Here is a 20542-nt window from a genome sequence, read left to right on the forward strand (position 1 = left end):
GGGAAGTGATCAAAGAGCATTTACAAGAGGTTATGGCTGATTGTATACCTAAGGTCCGAATAGTGAAACAAGGAGGGGTTAAATGGATGAATAACACCATTAAGCTTGAGCTGCAAAAAAAGAAACAACTATGGAGGGAATTTAAAGAAAGGGGTGACCTGCAGGCACACGAACGGTATAAAGTACAGGCTAGAAGGGTAACGAGTGTGGTAAAAACAGCAAAAGCCGATTATGAAAGAAAACTAGCTATGCAAGCAAAAGAGAATCCCAAACAGTTCTTTCAATATGCTGCAAGCAAGAGAAAAACCGTACATGGCAAAATGATTTTAAGGAATGACGATGGTAAAGAGTTCACTGAACCAGTCGATATAGTGGAGTTACTGAGCGCGCACTTTGCAAAAGTATATCATCCAGGTGGTGACGTTGAAAAAATGAAGGAACCATTAGTTTATATGGGAATTGTGATGAATGAAGTGGAGGTGAATAGTCTATTACAGAACCTTAATGTGAATACATCTGTGGGATTGGATGGTATACCGGCACGCGTCTTGCATGAAGCGGCTAATGAATTATCAGTGCCCTTGACCATGTTGTTTAATCTGAGTCTCAGGTCTGGCTTAGTCCCAAAGGCGTGGAAAGAGGGGAAAATAGTTCCACTGCATAAAGGAGGATCCAAGACTATGGTTGCAAATTACCGACCGATCAGCATATCAGGAGTCATTGTCAAGGTCTTGGAGAAAGTAGTCAAGGGAAAAATACAGGAATGGATTGATGAAAATGAGATACTGTACAGAGGACAGCATGGCTTTGTGAAGGGTAGATCATGCCTCAGTAACTTGCTCAAGTTTTATAACAGGGTGACAGCTGAACTGGATAAGGGAAATGGGTTTACAGTGATACTGCTGGACCTGGCAAAGGCGTTTGACAGGATACCACATGGAATTCTAATCCGTAAACTACAACATATGGGAATGGATATAGGGTTGGTGAGATGGATAGCTGGGTGGTTGATGGAGAGATATCAAAGAGTAGTTTATTCAGGAGTAGAGTCCAAAAAACGGCCTGTGACTAGTGGTGTGCCACAGGGTTCTGTTCTTGGACCACTGCTGTTTAATCTGTTCATTAACGATATAGGGAATGGTCTAAGTGGGACAGTTCATTTGTTCGCTGATGATGCAAAGTTGGGTAGGGCGATAGTGAATGCAGAAGATGTCAAAGTCTTGCAAGATGACTTAGATAGATTGGAGTTCTGGACTAAGGAGAATGGATGTCAATTTAATGTGACAAAATGTAAGGTTATGCATTTCGGAGTGAAAAGATTAGCAGCAGTATACCACATTGGTGGAACTGTACTCCAAGAGATTGATGAGGCCAGGGACTTGGGAGTGTTGGTGGATAGGGAGATGAAGTTTAGGGGGCACATTGCGAAAGTAGCTAAATCAGCTCATCAACTCACTTGGTTGTTGAAAAATACCTTGACGAGCAGAGAAAAACAAGTTATTGTACCTCTGTACCGAGCCCTGATAAGACCTCATCTCGACTACTGTGCCCAGATTTGGTCACCTCGGTTCCTTCTTGATGGGGAGGAGGTGGAGAGGATCCAGAGGCGAGTGACTAAGATGATAGCAGGTCTATGGAATGCACCATATGAGAACAGGTTGAAGATTTGTGGGTTGCAGAAACTAGTTGATAGGCGAAAAAGGGGAGATATGATTGAGACATTCAAATTGCTAAAAGGATTCTATAGGATTAATTCAGATGATATTTTTGAGATCAGGACTGGTGGTGGGAGAACTAGGGGACACCCATGGAAGCTGGGCAAGAGCGTGGTTAGCAGGGGTGTTAGAGCTGGGTTCTTTACTTTTAGAGTGGTAAATGAGTGGAATAAGCTGCCAGAGTCTGTTGTGGGTGCTATGACAGTGAACGAGTTCAAGGCAAGGTATGATAGATACTGTGATAATGTTGAACAGCTGTGTGAACATGATGTTTAGGGCCTCCCTCGATGAGTCTAAAGACTCCTGGAGTAGCCCGTGGTAATAATAATAATAATAATAATAAAAGTTCCTGTCAAATAAGTCAGCTTGTGCTCTTAGAGAATACAGAGACAAATGTAAGAATGCTAAACACTATGTAAAACTAGCTAAACAAAAGTCATGGGAGAAGTTTGGAAAGAATATAGAAAATAAATATCAAGATGGTGGCAAAATATTCTGGAGGTTGTTGAAGAAGCTTAGGAACGGAGGAAAGAGTGCTGCAAAAGGAGTTAGAGATGATAAAGGTGACATGAAAACGGGAGAAAAAGATATCCTTGAAGTATGGAGTAATTACTTTGAAAAACTGCCAAATGAAACAAGCAGTGATGACAGCACAGTGGTAAAAAACACTGACCAGGCATGAAGTCAGGAATACATATCCATACTTGAAGTAGAAAAAGCCATCAAAGGCTTGAAATGTGGAAAGGCAGCAGGGGTAGATGATATTCGACCAGAAATGCTGAAGTATGGTGGTATAAGAGTCTTACAGTGGCTGCACTGCATAGTTCAGAAAGCCTGGACAGAGGGACGAATTCCCGATGATTGGAGTAGAGCTCTCATAGTACCCATATATAAAAAGGGAAATAAAACTGAATGTGAGAATTACAGAGGTATTTCCCTACTGAGTGTTCCTGGGAAGATCTATGCAAGTATATTTGAGAAACGGTTGAGAAGAATTGTCGAAGAAAAGCTTGGTGAAGAACAAGCTGGATTCAGGCCAAATAGAGGCTGTCAGGATCAGATCTTCACTTTACGACAAATAGTCGAGAAAGCATGGGAATATAACAGAGATCTGTATTTAAGTTTTGTCGATTTGGAAAAGGCATATGACAAGGTGCCAAGAAAGAAGCTATTCAATACGCTGCAGTTATATGGTGTCAATGGGGCATTATATCAAGCAATACTAAGTGTTTATTTGAGTTGTAAGTCAGCAGTTAGAATTGAAGGACGTACAGGAAGATGGTTTAATGTTAAATCTGGTGTGAGACAAGGGTGTACATTATCCCCTATGTTATTCATTATCTATATGGATCACATTATGAATGAAAGTGGTATGAAACATGATATCAATCTTGGAGATATTAATGTCAGCTCTTTGCTTTATGCGGATGATGTCATCATCATCATCATCATCATCAAATTCCTGCCATGTACCCTCAAGGGGTGTACAGGATATGACAGTACTACATGAAAAAATTACATCATTACTAACTTCCTATCTACAATTTTCCTCCAAATCAGTCTGTTACTTGTCAAGACTCCAACATTATCAGATCTTATATTTCTATCGTCTAAGGCACTTTGTACCGTATCAATCTACCTATATCTTGGTCTTCCTCTGGGTCGTTTTCCTGCCAACCTGGCAGAGAACACTTGTTTTGCTAATCTTTCCTCTCCCATTCTATTTAAGTGACCATACCATCTGAGATTAGCTCTGCTAACGCATTCCTGGATGCTGACAATGTCAAGTTCTTTCTTAATATCCTCGTTTTTAATATGATATTGCCATTGATGCCATCTGTTCATGCCTCTAATCTTTCTCAGGACTCTACTATCTGTGGTCTCTAGTCTTTGGTCAAGTGTTTTACTTCTGACCCAGCTCCCAGATCCATAAGTTAAAACTGGTTTGAACACAGTATTGTATACAGCTAATTTAGTGTTCCGACTAATTTCTTTCTTATTCCATATGAATTTATTCAATTGACTTTCCCACAATACCAGCTTTGCTGATTCTGTTGTCTATTTCTATATTTAGTTTACCATCTTCAGTAAAAATTGTGCCTAAGTAGCTGAAATGTTTTACTTGTTCCACAGGTTCTCCATTCACAACACAGTTGACATTTTCAATGATTCTGCCTATTTTCATTGTCTTTGTCTTTTTATTGCTGACCTTCATACCATATCTATTACAACAGCTATTCAATTTAGTCAGAGAATCTTGCAGACTTGTAGCGGATTTCTTTAGAAGTATAACATCATCTGCATAAAGCAAAGAGCTGACATTAACATCTCCAATTTTGATATCAGGTTTAATACCACATTCCTTCATAATGTGATCCATATAGATAATGAATAACAGAGGGGATAATGTACATCCTTGTCTCACACCAGATTTAACATTAAACCATCTTCCTGTACTTCCTTCAATTCTAACTGCTGACTCACAACTCAAATAAAGACTAAGTATTGCTTGATATAATGCACCATTGACACCATATAACTGCAGCGTATTGAATAGCTTCTCTCTTGGCACCTTGTCATATGCCTTTTCCAAATCGACAAAACTTAAATACAGATCTTTGTTATATTCCCATGCTTTCTCGACTATTTATCGTAAAGTGAAGATCTGATCCTGACAGCCTCTATTTGGCCTGAATCCAGCTTGTTCTTCACCAAGCTTTTCTTCCACAGTTCTTCTCAACCGTTTCTCAAGTATACTTGCATAGATCTTGCCAGGAACACTCAGTAGGGAAATACCTCTGTAATTCTCACATTCAGTTTTATTTCCCTTTTTATATATGGGTACTATGAGAGCTCTACTGCAATCATCGGGAATTCGTCCCTCTGTCCAGGCTTTCTGAACTATGCAGTGCAGCCACTGTAAGACTCTTATACCACCATACTTCAGCATTTCTGGTCGAATATCATCTACTCCTGCTGCCTTTCCACATTTCAAGCCTTTGATGGCTTTTTCTACTTCAAGTATGGATATGTATTCTTGACTGCATGCCTGGTCAGTGTTTTTTATCACTGTGCTGTCATCACTGCTTGTTTCATTTAGCAGTTTTTCAAAGTAATTACTCCATACTTCAAGGATATCTTTTTCTCCTGTTTTCATTTCACCTTTATCATCTCTAATTCCTTTTACAGCACTCTTTCCTAAATTCCTAAGCTTCTTCAACAACCTCCAGAATATTTTGCCACCTTCTTGATATTTATTTTCTATATTCTTGCCAAAGTCCTCCCATGACTTTTGTTTAGCTAGTTTTACACACTGTTTAGCTTTCTTACATTTGTCTCTGTATTCTGTAAGAGTAAAAGCTGACTTATTTGCCAGGAACTTTTGATATGCTTTCTTCTTTTCCTTCACTGCCTCTTTAACTTCCTGTGTCCACCAGGGAGTTCTGATTTTTTTATCTTTGCACACAACCTCACCACATGCCTCTCTGGCAGAATCAATCAATGTTTCCTTCAGAGTTTGCCACTGAATCTCCAAGGTTTGATTCCTGTTCTCAAACTCTTTCATTTTCTTTTCAATAATATTTCTGTATTTTAGTCTACAGTTCACATCTGAGAGCTGCTCAACTTTTATTCGCTTTAAGACTTTCTTACATGTTATTCTTTTCAATATGAAATTCAATTTTATCCTGCTCAAGACTAAATAGTGATCATTTCCAATTTCAAATCCTCTGTACACTCTGGTGTCCTGCACCAGGGAGAAAACATCACTATCCACAATAACATAGTCAATGAGACTTTTCTTATTCCTAGCCTCTTCTCTCCATGTGAATTTGTGCACATTTTTATGTTGGAACATGGTGTTAGTAATAACCAGTCCATGTCCTGAGCAGAAATCCAACAGATATTTGCCATTATTATTAGCTTTGCTCTTTTCTCCAAATTTTCCCAAAATATTTTTGTATGTCTCACAATCATTTCCTACTCTACTATTTAGATCCACAACAAGGACCAACTTTTCCTTTTTCATTGTGTCAGTTGCTTTTTCTAAAGCCTCAAAAAATTCCTCCACTTCTACCTTAGTAGAACCTTCTGTGGGACCATAGGCACAAATAAGTCTCATTGTCCAGTTCCCCATTCTCATATTTGCCCACATTACTCTACTTGAGACTGACTGCCATTCAAGAAGATAAGCCTCGTATTTTGTGTTGAATACTATGGCTACTCCTTCTTTCCTTGATTGTTATTGCCTGAATATAACATTTTGTATTTATTGCTCAGAAAGATCTCACCAGTTTTGGTCTTTTTTGTTTCAGTCACCCCTATTATGTCGATCTGGTACTTATCTAATTCCTCAGCTAGCTCCATTTTTTTGCCATTCAGGCTTCTTACGTTGATAGTACCGATCTTTAACTCTGGTGATGTTGAGTTGGGGTTTGTTTTCAGATTTGTTAAAGTGGATATCCTATATATCCTATATATACAACATTACCAGGTGGTATGGTCACTTAAACACTGAAATATAAGATCATTGCGGATGATGTTATACCTCTAAATAAATCTGCTACAAGTCTGCAAGATTCTCTGACTAAATTGAATAGCTGTTGTAATAGATATGGTATGAAGGTCAGCAATAAAAAGACAAAGACAATGAAAATAGGCAGAATCATTGAAAATGTCAACTGTGTTGTGAATGGAGAACCTGTGGAACAAGTGAAACATTCAACTACTTAGGCACGATTTTTACTGAAGATGGTAAATTAAATATAGAAATAGACAAGAGAATCAGCAAAGCCGGTATGGTAGGAAGTCAATTGAATAAATTCATATGGAATAAGAGAGAAATTAGTTGGAACACTAAATTAGCTGTATACAAGACAGTGTTCAAACCAGTTTTAACTTATGGATCTGAGAGCTGGGTCTGTAGTAAAACACTTGACCAAAGTCTAGAGACCGCAGATATGAGAGTCCTCAGAAAGATTATAGGCGCGAACAGATGGCATCAATGGCAATATCATATTAAAAACGAGGATATCACGAAAGAACTTGACATTGTTAGCATTCAGGAATGCATTAGCAGAGCTAATCTCAGGTGGTATGGTCACTTAAACAGAATGGGCGAAGAAAGATTAGCAAAACAAGTGTTCTCTGCCAGGTTGGCTGCAAAACGACCCAGAGGAAGACCAAGATGTAGGTGGATTGATACGGTACAAAGTGCCTTAGACGATAGAAATATAAGATCTGATAATGTTGGAGTCTTGACAAGTAACAGACTGATTTGGAGGAAAATTGTAGATAGGAAGTTAGTAATGATGTAATTTTTTTCATGTAGTACTGTCATATCCTGTACACCTCTTGATGGTACAAGGCAGGAATTTGATGATAATGATGATGATGAATTCATAGATTTTATATCAATGTCCTATTAAATAAATAGCCTAATATGATATGTATAAGTCACCATCTATGATTATGTAGTTACATTTATAACGCATGTATGCAAGTGGCACATCAACAACGTCGATATTAAAAAAAAAAAAAAGTTTGACACACCTAGGTAAAAAGGTTTGCCATCACTGCTATAGGGTATACACTAATTTATTTGCTAGGAACTTCCAATAGGCTTTCTTCTTTTCCAGAACTGCTTTAATGCATCCACCATGGAGTTCTAATTTTTTATCCTTGCAAAAAATTTCACTACATGTCCCTGGATGGATCAATCAATGTTTTTTTTTTCACAGTCTTCAGTGAGTATCTAAGGTTTGGTTCTCATCTTTAACTGATTTTTTTCTTGAACCATATTTGTACATTTCAGTCTACAGTTCACCTCCGACTGTGATTCTTTTTAAAACTTTTTACATACTTTTCTTTTCAATATTATCCCTCAAAAATTAAATGGTGATAACTTCATATTTCAAATTCTCTGGATATGTTCTGAAGAAGCATGAAGATATTAATAATAATATAGTGAGACTTTTCTTATTTATTGTGTCTCCTCTCTCTGTGAATATACACAGGCTCATTATTATTACTTGACACCTCCAGAGAGTCAAGGACTTATTGAGGGATGCTAAACATCACTTAAATCAGTTGTCATACTTTTCCACTTCAGAGATTTGCATCGACTGTATACCACATTTTCATACTGTCTGTCAACTATTCACGTGCCAAAGTCGAGAGTTTATATTCCAAAGTCATATTCTCCAGTTTATGCAGCAGCCTTTCACATGGTATCGTAATCAAATGCCTTAACAAAATTTGCATCCATTCACACTACTCTAACAGGCAAACTATTCCATTCGCTTACTGCTCCGTGAGAGAAAATTCTAGCTCTTAGCACTTTCTTAACCATGAACAAACTTAACTTCCATGAATGCTTCCTGTGTTCTTCCTTCCCACCACATAATGAAAAATTTCATCATGCGATATCCTATAACATCCATTCAGAAGTTTATAGACCTCTATCATATCCCCCCCGCCATCATTCTCCTATTAACCGGAGTTTGTAGTCCACACACTCACAATCTAAATTCCATAATTAAGATATCATCTTTGTAACTCTTCTTTGCACCCTTTCCACAACTTCTTTATTCCCTTGGAATCCAGGAGAACAAACTGCACACAGTAGTCCAGGTGCAGTCTTATCAAGGCAAAATGACTTCCTTATCCAAAATGTAAAGAGGCAAAATGACTTCCTTATCCTTATATGTCAAGTTTCGTTTCAATATTGCAATTTTTTTCTCTAAGTTGTATTTGCAATTTTTGCTATGTGACCTTGAAATTCTTATCCACCATTACACCCCAACATCATCAGTTTCTTGTGGCATATGCCCACTAATATAATATGCTGATGGAAAACTCATCATGCCAAAGTGCATCACTTTACATTTACTAATCTTAAACTGATAGCCATTTTCATTTGCCCAAATTTCCAGTCTATTGAAATCATTCTCATCTCTGATTGTCCAAGAATTGAATCCTAGGGTACACCATTGGTCACCTTAAATGTAGCAGATTCACACCTGCCGTATACCAGATTTTGATACCTGTGAGTGAACTATCAACTTATTCAAGTCAAGAGTTTACATTCAAGCCCATATTCTCCAGTTTATGCAACAGCCTTTCATGAGGTATCCTATCAAATGATTAGAAAATCCAACAGTATTATAGTGTATCCATTTCCTTTATCCAACTCAGCCATAACATTTTATAAAATATGAGAAAATTGCTAATACATAACCTCCCTCTAGCAAACCCATGCTGTTCCTTGTAGAGTATAGCTTGTCTGTCTACTGATTTCTGTATGCAAGTTCTTACCAACTTCTCTAAAATCTTCACTACAAAACCAGAGACACTGATAGGTCAGTAGTTAGACACATCAGGTTTTATAACACCTTTGTACAACAAAATTATCATACATTTCTTCTATACCTGTGGTTTCTTTCCTTAGCTAAGACTCAAGTTATACAAACATGTCGCAAACATCTCTAAGATCTAGCCAATTCAGCTGAACATGCCTTCAGCATACGTGATGATATTCCATTAGCCCATTTCTGAATTCTTATTCAAGTAATGCAAGAGCTCTTCAATCTCATTCTCATGCAGCTCTAACTCTTCATCCAATGTAGTAGTAGTACTGTTCACCATGTTATATACACTTGGTTGATATATCTTAGCCAAGTGAACACTCAATAATCAAACAATCTCATCAACTTCTGACACTACAGTACCATCTGCATTCAGCAAAATTATTCTTCTGTATTCATTCTTTCTTTTACCTGCAGCATAACAATAAAAATTTTTTGAACTGTCTTTAGCCTGCAAGGTCAATTTCTTTTCATACTCTGATTTAGCTTTCCACACAACACTCATTACTTTTCTGGCCTGTGCTTTATATATTTCATAACTTCTATTCCTCTGATTTTGATGATGTTCCTACCACATGATCTTCTTACAGATCTCTTGCTTAATAAGGTTGCATATCCATTTCACTCCCATCCTATTTATTCTTTGAACTCTAGGGATACATTCAGATACTGCTTCATTTAAGCACTTTGAAGAGTCTCATGCTTTTCTGATATCTTTACCATTCAAGTAACTGATACCATGGGACTAAAGACAGTATTTTCCTAAGCTGGTTATAATTTGCAGCTCTGTAGTTCAGCATATAAAACTTGACATAATTTGAACATCTATATACTTAGGTACTTTATAGGAAAGTATGGCACGATCACTATTCCCAAACTGGTGATAAAATAGTCATATTCTTAACACAAATTCCTTCTGACACTGTGAAAACAAAGCGAACACACACTGATCTCAAGTTCCTTCTTTCACATGCTGCTTGAGAAAGCTGTCTCACAAGAACTCGATAAATTCCTCTTCATTCTTATTATGAGATTTCTCTTCTGCCCGATCAATGTTTGTATTATGTTGGAATAAGATATTAATAATGATTAATCCATGTCCTGAACAAAAATTCAGCAGGTACTCACTATTATTATTAGTTTTGATCTTCAAATCTAAACATTTCTGTATATCTTGTCTTCATTTCCTACTCTGCTGTTTAGATCTATAATGATGACCAACTTTTCTTTAAAGCCAACTGTTTTCTCTAATTACTTGAAAAATTCCTTCACTTTTTTCTTAGAATAAGGAAATAAGGAAACTTCTTTCAAAATAGAGAAATAGACAATACTGCCTAATCCTATAATGAATAAGGAAAACTATTTCCAGATCAAGCATCCAATATAACCTGTTTGTAATGAAATAAAATACATATTATTGTAATAAGTATAAACTTATCTGTCAAACAGAGGAGGAGGAGGAGGATGGATAAATAATCTCATTCTCTGTAAATTAAACTTACTATAGTAGGAAGAATATAAATAAAATTTAGCAGTTAAGCATATCTATGTTATTTCTTGCTGTTGTATCAAGAAATCAAAGTGACCTGTAATCACGTACTGAAATAACCTTGATTTCAATGATGAAAGTGAATGTTACTTTCTGTACTTTTTATGCAAAAAAAAAAAAAAAAAAAACTGATAATTCCAAAAGCAGACTATTGTGTTCCACAAGTTTAGAAAAGTGATTGAAACTTTTTTTAATCATTGTGGATAAATGGTAATGTAACCATCCTATGTAAGGCTTCTGTCTAGGCTGGTATATTGCTTCAGATCGACAAGCAGGAAAAAATAATAACCTATTTGACTTGCAACAAAGATGTACCAAGAGATAATGACATTAATAAGGCCAAGAGTTGTGATGAGAAGGATAAAGAAGAAAAAATGGAAAATTTAAGGTGATGGTAAGTTTTGTAAATTGGATAAACATCAACACTTTATAAAACATTATCACTCATAGAAACCAAAGAAAAAAACAACAATAAACAAAAAGCATACACACAAACAAACAGGGAAAAAAACTGCTGAACACCAACTGGATGTCATTTGAAGGCATTAGGAATTTCAACTATAAACCCCAGCATATCCAAAAAAATACTTTTCATGTTTTAAATCCTCTTTTTACTAAATTGCCTTGCCAAGTTTAAAATAATTACTTATTTAACAGTGATCTCAACCTTTTTCTTGCTGCAAGCAGACTATTGTGTTCCACAGGTTTAGAAAAAATTTTTTAATAATGATTAAAACATTTTTTTTTTTTTTAATCATTGTGCAGTCAATACATGGCAACTTGTTTTCTTTTTGAACTGTCTGCTTTTTATGGAATAATTACACATATGGCTGGTGTGGATGTGTGAGTGGATAGCATTTTTATTTTAGAACCAACAGGTCACAGTCTCAATTCTCCTTTTTCAGATGGGAGATGAATTTCATTATCAGTGTAAGTTCCCCAACCCTGCTTAATAGTCATGAAATGACTATTAAGTTGCATGTCTGCTCTCTCTAGGGCAGTGTTTATGAAATATTATTATTATTATTATTCTTTTGACACCTCCAGGGAGTCCAAAGACTCGTCGAGGAAGAGTGTGCTGACAACATCAAACGATTGGTCCCCTTCCCACTACTAACCGTGCTCAAACTTACTTAACTGAGCCATTAGTAGCAGAGGCTCTACCAATCGACCAACCTTTGCCGTCTGTAACACTTAACTCCTCCACAGTACTAATGTACAATAGGTAACAACCTATCATGAATTCACATTTTGTGTGTGTATATAGCTGTTATTGCTCATGTCTCACTAATGAAATCTGAGTTTTTAAAAAAGTAATGGAGCAAGATGAACCATCTGTTTCATGGCATACAGTTTCAGTTCAATTTATATATATTTTGTGTGTGTGTGTGTGTGTGTTGCAGGGGAAGGAGAGAGTTACATATTCATAGATAAAAAAAAATTATATAACTACAACAGTTCTAATGAGAAGGAAATGGAAGCACGCATTTCCAATTTGCATTACTTAAAAAATCATTACTTTGTATTTCTTAAAGAAATGCAAGTATGGTTATGTTTTTAATTTGTGCTTTTACATCATATAATGAGATTGCATTCAGCATATATCCCAGTTCAGCTGTGTGCTCCATTTATTTTCAGTACTTAAGTTTCTTCTTAAAGTAGAAAATTATCCAGAAGTATTACAAAGAAATTATGTTAATAACTATTTATTACTAACCATTTTCAAAATTTGACTTTTGGCTTTATCTGGAATCCATTTTGCTGATGCAACAGGAAACTGCACTTCAACTCTAGTATCAGCTGAAAATATATATCACACATTACATATATTAATATATAAGACTATCATAAGTAATTTAATCTGAAACTAAGTGGTGGTGAAGATTTTTGAAAAATTGGTTAGGGCTATTGTTCAAAAATGGGTTGACAGTGAAGCTCTACTTTGCAATGAACAGTATGAGTTTACTAAGGAAAGGTCACATTTTAGCAACTTACTCACATTCTATAATAATGTTACTATTAAACTAGACAAGGGGGAATGGATACACCATGATACTTTTGGATTTTGTTAAGGCTTTTGATAGAATACAGCATGGAAGACGGTTGCATAAATTGGAGAATATGGGTTTGAATTATAAAATATTAGCGTGGATAAGAGGATGGCTGACTGACAGATATCAAAAAGTGGTATGTGGTGATATGAGTCTACAAGATTTAAGGACTGATCCGTGTGGTACACTGTTATTCTCTGTACATTAATGATATTGGGAGGGATTTGACAGGCAATATACAGTTATTTGCTGATGATGCAAAGATAGATAGGGTAATCAAGAATGCTGCTGATATGCAGTACTTGCAGAAGGATTAGAATAAGCTGGAATTGCGGGCATGGGAAAATGGATGTCAGTAAATACAAAGTTATTCACTTCAGCATGATTAAATATCTAATGTTTATTATATTGGTCGGATTATGTTAGAAGAAACTGATGATGCTAGGGATCATGGAGTGTTAGTATATAGCAAGTTGAAGTTGAGGAGCCATGTAGCAAAGATTGCAAATACAACTCAAAAGATAACTGTAATGCTGAAATACACTTTCACATGTAAAGATAAGGATGTCATTTTGTCTCTTTACAAGGTCATGATAAGACATCAGTTGAACTACTGTGAACAGATTTTCCTGGTTTCAGTTGCAATTCTGATACAGTGGAAGAATACAAAGGAGAGCATTATAAATGATGTCAGGATTGAGAATTTGTAGACACTAGCAAACAGGAGAAAGAGGGGTGATATGATTGAGACTAACAAAATTAAATTTCAGGACACACTTCTGAAAGGGTGGTAAAGGATTTCAGTTGATGGAATTTTTCATTTTATGGAGGGTGGGGAAAGGACAAGAGAGCATTCTTAGAAGCAGAGAATGAATGGCAGAAAGAAGAGGATGAGTGCTAGATTTTTCTCATAGGATGTGGTATGATTGGAATGGATTGCCATTGGATGTTGTGTGCAAGTAGTGTGAACGATTTCAAGAATAAGTATGATAGCTGCTACGTGTAGTATGTGGCCTCCCTCGATGGGTCCCTAACTCCCTGGAGGTCTCTCTTAATAATAACTATATACCTAGATACTGAACGAACGAGGATGGACTGGCAATTTCGAATTCAGCTGACCAAATGGCATTCTTATTGGCTTAAACCACAATATAAAATGATGGTACATCATGACAGAATTTCATGCCAGCTGGGATGTTGCCCAGTTAAATAAGGCCCCCCGTTGTTTTTGCCAGGGATCCAGGGAGAACAACGAAAATTCAACTACTGGAACAAATATTAAAACAAACCACAACTCAACATCACCAGAGTTCAAGATCGGTACTACCAACATAAGAAGCCTGAATGGCAAAGAAATGGAACTAGCTGAAGAATTGGATATATACATTGCCTGAATTATATTCAGACAATGATAATCAAGAAAAAAGAAGGAGTAGCCATAGTATTCAACACTAAATACGAGGCTAATCTTTTTGAATGGCAGGCAGTATCAAGTAGAGTGATGTGGGCAAATATCAGAATGGGGAACTGGACAATGAGACGTATTTGTGCCCATGGTCCTACAGAAGGTTCTACTAAGGTAGAAGTGAAGGAATTTTTTTGAGGTTTTAGAGAAAGCAACTGACACAATGAAAAATGAAAAGTTTGTTCTTGTTGGGGATCTAAGTAGCAGAGTAGGAAGTGATTGTCAGACATACAAAAATATTTCGGGAAAATTTGGAGAAAAGAGCAAAGCATATAATGGTGGCAAATACCTGTTGGATTTCTGCTCAGAACATGGATTTGTTATGGCTAACACAATGTTCCAACATAAACATGTACAAAAATTCATATGGAGAGAAGAGGCAAGAAATAAGAAAAGTCTCATTAACTATGTTATTGTTGATAGTGATGGTTTCCCTGGTTCAGGACATTAGAGTGTACAGAGGATTTGAAATTGGAAGTGACAACCATTTAGTCTTGAGCAGGATAAAATTGAATTTCATATTGAAAAGATTAACATATAAGAAAGTTTTAAAGAGAATAAAAGTTAAGCAGCTCTCATATGTGAACTGTAGACTAAAATACACAAACATTATTGAAGAAAAAATGAAAGAGTTTGAGAACAGGAACCAAAAACCTTGGAGATTCAGTGGCAAATCCTGAAAAAATCATTGATTGATTCAGCCAGAGAAGCATGTGGTGAGGTTGTCTGCAAGGATAGAAAAATCAGAACTCCATTGTGGACACAGGAAGTTAAACAGGCAGTGAAGGAAAAGAAAAGAGCATATCAAAAGTTCCTGGGAAATAAGTCAGCTTGTACTCTTAGAGAATACAGAGACAAATGTAAGAAAGCTAAACACTGTGTAAAACTAGTAAAACAAAAGTCATAGGAAGACTTTGGTAAGAACATAGAAAATAAATATCAAGAAGGTGGCAAAATATTCTGGAGGTTGTTGAAGAATCTTAGGAATGGAGGAAAGTGTGCTGAAAAAGAGTTAGAGATGATAAAGGTGACATGAAAACGGGAGAAAAAGATATCCTTGATGTGTGGAGTAATTACTTCAAAAAATTGCTAAATAAAACAATCAGTGACAGCACAGTGATAAAAAACACTGACCAGGCATGAAATCAGAAATACATATCCACACTTGAAGTAGAAAAAGCCATCAAATGAAATGTGGTAAGGCAGCAGGAGTAGATGATATTCGACCAGAAATGCTCAAGTATGGAGGTTATAAAAGTCTTACAGTGGCTGCACTGCATAGTTCAGACGGCCTGGACAGAGGGACGAATTCCAGATGATTGGAGTAGAGCTCTCATAGTCTTGTCTTTTCAGATATCATCTCCTTCCAGGAGGTTGACTACCATGAGCTTCCACCATGTATGGTTTTGTGCTTCTTTTGCATTCTTCATAGGACAAAAAGGTCCAGTCCTTAATATTTCCCATCTAATCTGTTCTTTGTCTTCCTCTTTTTTCTTGTATCATTCCTTCTAGAAGTGTTTTTTATAGGGATTCATGCCTTAGTATGTGACCAAGGTAGGTGGTTTTGCTTTTCTTAATGGTTTTCAACAGATTCCTATCTTCTCTAATCATCTCTAATATTTCTAAATTAGTTTTTTTGGCAGTCCATGGGACTCTAAGAATTCTTCTGAGGATCCACATCTCAAAGACTTTCAGTTTATTTTCACAATATTTTGACATTGTCCAGGTTTTTGCTCCATACAGCAGTGTTGGCCATATGTAGCTTTTGGACAACCTAAGTGTTATTTTTGTGTGAATTTCCCTTGAGGTCAGAATGTTTTTCATGCTAATGAAGGTTGATCTAGCAATTTCTATTCTTCTTAATATTTCCTTATCACACTTTCCTTTCTCTGTAATTAGTTGACCCAAATATATATATATAACTCTCTACTTGATCTAAAGTATTTCCTCTGATCTTAATATTTATATCAGGTATTTTCCCTTTTTTTCTTGTTACCAGCATGGTTTTGGGTTTTTTCTGAAGTTGAAATTAAGTCCATGTTTTTCACTTAGCTTCTACGTCTCTTCTAGTAGGTTTTGAAGATCTTTTTTATTTTCAGCTAGCAGTACTGTATCATCTGCATATCTTAAGTTGTTTATATTCCTGTCTCCTATGCTGACTCCTTTAAATTCTTCTAATTGCTGGAAGATATTTTTAGTATAGAGGTTAAACAATACAGGAGAAAGAACACAGCCTTGCCTGACACCCTTCTTTACTGGGAATTACTCTGAGATTTCTCCTGATATTTTTATTGAGACAGTTTGCTCCCAATATAGATTTATCAGCAATCTGATATCTTTACCATCTACTCCTGAATTTCTGATGCATTTGATTAGTTGTTCATGTTGTATATTGTCAAAGGCCTTTGTGTAGTCAATAAAACATAAGTACACTTCTTTCTGCTTCTCCAGATATCTTTTTATAATAGGTCTAATATAAAAGAGTCCTTCTTTAGTTCCTTTATTTTCCTGGAAACCAGATTGTGTTTCATTAATTTCCATTTTGATTTTATGTTTATTTCTTTCTAGGATGATATATAACATAACTTTTGCTATCTGACTGATTGTTCTGTATTCTTCACATTGTCTTCAATTTTTTAGGTATTCGTTGGAACGTTAAGTGCTTAAAATCTTTTGGCAGGTTTCCAGGTTTCGTATATTTTGTTACATATGTCAGTCAGTGATCTTATAGCCTTATCATTCTTTAGATATTCTGCCATAATTCCATCCATTCCTGGAGCTTTTCCTGGTTTCAGTTTCCCAATGGCATTTGTTACTTCCCAGGTAAGAATAGTAGGTCCCTCCAAATCTTCTTACATTGGCTTATCTGTTCTATCATGATTGTAGAGTTCCTCTGAATACTCTACCCATCTATCCCTTATTTTTTCTTTCTCCATTAGGATGTTTCCACTGGTATCTTCAATGCAATGAGAGCCTACCCTTTTACAAGATTTGTTAGTTAGCTCCCTAACTTTTTCATGAAGTTCTCTGGTTTTCTGCTTTTTGTTCAGAAGTTCAATTTCCTTGCATTTGTCGTTGAGCCATAGTTCTTTTGCAATCCTACATTCTTTCCTGATCTTGTTTAAATTCTTGTATTCAGGACGGTTTTTTTTTTTTGTGTTTTTTTCTTTCCTCCATCATTTTCAGTATCTTGTCATTCATCCAGGGTTTTACTCATTTTCTTCACAAATTTGGGAATTGTTTGTTTTACTGCCTTTTTTATACCCTCTTTAAATTTCTGCCATCTATCCTCAATCTCATCTTTAGGATAAGGATAATGTTAATTATCCTTACCCATAATTAGGGTAAGGATAATGTTAATGTTCCTGATCCCTCGGTGGGATCAGGAACATTAACAGCAGTGGATTGTGCCAGTACCTTTAAAAATTTATCTTGTATTTCTTGATTTTTAAGGGAGCCAAGATCCTATTTTTCTGGTGTAGAGGTTTCATTGTTTTCTTTAATTTTATTGCTACTTTAATGACTACAGGGTTGTGGTCTGATCCAATATCAGCCCCTGGGTATGTTTTGACTTGTAAGATGTCATTCCAGAATCTTTTTTTAATCATTATATAGTCAATCTGGTTCCTACAGCTGTCTCCAGGACTTTTCCATGTGTAAAGTCTTCTAGGAGGGTGGCTAAATAAAGTATTTGCTATTACCAGATTGTTTTCTTCACAGAACTGTATTAATCTTTCTCCTCTTGGATTTCTATGTCTCAGGTCCTGGTTTCCCATGCAGGAAGAGATCTTTTCTGAACCTACTTTAGCATTTAGATCTCCCATAACAATAGTTATATCATCTGATTTAGCGGTGTTTAGTGCATTTTGAATGTCTTCATAGAAACATTCTACATCTTCATCTGGATAATCAGAAGTAGATGCATATATTTGGACAATAAAAATATTAAAAGGTCGAGCTGCAATTTTTAATGCAATTATCCTGTCACTTATGGGCCAAAATCCAAGTAAGGATTGCACAATCTTATTTTTTAGTAGAAATGCTACTCCATTCCTATGACTGTCTCCACATGGGTATATAATTGAATGGCTCTCATAGTACCCATATATAAAAAGGGAAATAAAACTGAATGTGAGAATTACAGAGGTATTTCTCTACTGAGTGAGAAATACCTCTCCTGGTAAGATTTATGCTAGTATACTTGAGAAACAGTTGAAAAGGTTTGTGGAAGGTTTGTTGAAAAGGTTTGTGAAAAGCTTGGGCAAGAACAAGGTGGATTCAGGTCAAATAGAGGCTGTCAGGATCAGATTTTCACTTTACGACAAATAGTTGAGAAGTAATGGGAATATAATAAAGATCTGTATTTAAATTTTGTAGATCTGGAAAAAAGCATATCACAAGGTGCCAAGAGAGAAGCTATTCAAAATGCTACAGTTATATGGTGTCAAAGGCGCATTATATCAAGCAATACTTAGTCTTTATTTGAGTTGTAAGTCAGCCGTTAGAATTGAAGGAAGTACAGGAAGATGGTTTTATATTAAATTTTGTGTCAGAAAAGGATGTATATTATCCCCTTCTGTTATTCATTATTTATATGGATCACATTATGAAGGAAAGTGGTATTAAACCTGATATCAAAATTGGAGATGTTAATGTCAGCCCTTTGCTTTATGCACATGATGTCATACTTCTAAATAGATCCATTACAAGTCTGCAAGATTCCCAGACTAAATTGAATAATTGTTGTAATAGATATGATATGAAGGTCAACAATAACAAGACAAAGACAATGAAAATAGGCAGAATCATTGAAAATGTCAACTGTGTTGCGAATGGTGAACCTGTGGAACAAGTAAAACATTTCAGTTACTTAGGCACGATTTTTAGTGAAGATGGTAAATTAAATATAGAAATAGAGAACAGAATCAACAAAGCTGGTATGGTAGGAAGTCAACTGAAAAAAATTTATATGGAATAAGAGAGAAATTAGTCAAAACACTAAATTAGCTGTATATGAGACAGTGCTCAAACCAATTTTAACTTATGGGTCTGAGACGTGGGCTAGAAGTAAAACACTTGACCAAAGACTAGAGACCACAGATATGAGAGTCGTGAGAAAGATTAGGGGCATGAACACATGGCATCAATGGCAATATCATATTAAAAATAAGGATATTAGGAAAGAACTTGACACTGTTAGCATCCAGGAATGTGTGTGTTAGCAGAGTTAATCTGAGGTGGTATGGTCACTTAAACAGAATGGGAGAGGAAAGATTAGTAAAACAAGTGTTCCCTGCCAGGTTGGCAGGAAAAAGACCCAGAGGAAGTCCATGATATAGGTGGAGATTGATGCAGTAAAAAGTGCCTTAGAAGAGAGAAATATAAGATCTGATAGTGTTGGAGTCTTGACAGGTAAAGATTGATTTGGAGAAAAATTGTAGATATTAAGATGTAAGTTTTTCATGTAGTACTATCATATCCTGTATACCCCTTGAAAGTACATGTCAGGAATTTGATGATGACTACAAGCTCCATTTTGATTCCTTGGCCTATTAGTTACACATTTCAATCAGAAATCAGCAATTCAAAATAATTATTATTGTTATTATTGAATGGAAGAATCATATAATCCACATATTATCTATCCTATCTTTCCTTAAATGCACTGACTGACAAAGGATTCACGTAAAATTATGGCAATCCATTCTAATCATACACATCTCTCAAAACAAAAATTTAATCTCACACGTCACTAATAACACTCACTCAATTTCCAAGGATAATCCCTTTCTTCTGTTCCACTAGCGAAGTGCTGATAAATTTCCTCTGCATCTAAAACCCTTTTACTAATTCATACACTTCTATCATATCCCCGCTTTTTCAACTATCAATCAATGTCTGTGACATCAGCGCTCATTAAAGTTACCTTCCACAGTCATGCCTCCTTTTACTTACTGCTTTGACCTACTTGGCTAATTTATTCTCATAATCTGATTCTACCTTACTTGCCTCGGCTTTCTACTGCTTATAAATTTGCTGATTACTTTCCTCCTTATATACTCTGTACAGCATTTATTTTTTTTTTTGCAGCTCTTGTTTAATGATACTACTCACCTATGTAACTTCTACCTGATTTAGAATACTTATTAGCAGAATCAGGGCAATCTTGTTCATTTAGAGGTTTTTCTTGAAACAAGATTTCAGAAACATGGAAAATGCTTTTCTAAATAACTCACATAAATGAAAGGCCATTAAATTTACACTTCACACAGACACGCGAGTGAATGATTCTCAAACTTTTTTTAAATAAATTCCCTCACCAAATGTACATAACACTGATCTTCTTTATAGCACTTTTTATTCCGCTTGGTGCAGGGTCTGCTATCATTATGCGACTG

At 35.8% G+C, this 20542-nt stretch overlaps 1 protein-coding gene across 2 annotated transcripts in view; it reads right to left on the reverse strand.

The window, feature by feature from the left end:
- The window catches only part of LOC150108020 (large ribosomal subunit protein mL62-like), a 121968-nt gene that overhangs the window by 41157 nt on the left and 60269 nt on the right, over nt 1–20542 (reverse strand). For both annotated transcript variants that reach the window (XM_090390580.1, XM_090390579.1), the window contains one exon: nt 12346–12428. In XM_090390580.1, the coding sequence (XP_090246706.1) occupies nt 12346–12428 (83 nt within the window). The remainder of the gene's footprint in view (nt 1–12345; nt 12429–20542) is intronic.

Source organism: Typopeltis vanoorti, chromosome 3, assembly GCF_054136105.1.
Source record: "Typopeltis vanoorti isolate ZY-2024b chromosome 3, IOZ_Tvanoo_1.0, whole genome shotgun sequence".
Lineage (NCBI taxonomy): Eukaryota > Metazoa > Arthropoda > Arachnida > Uropygi > Thelyphonidae > Typopeltis > Typopeltis vanoorti.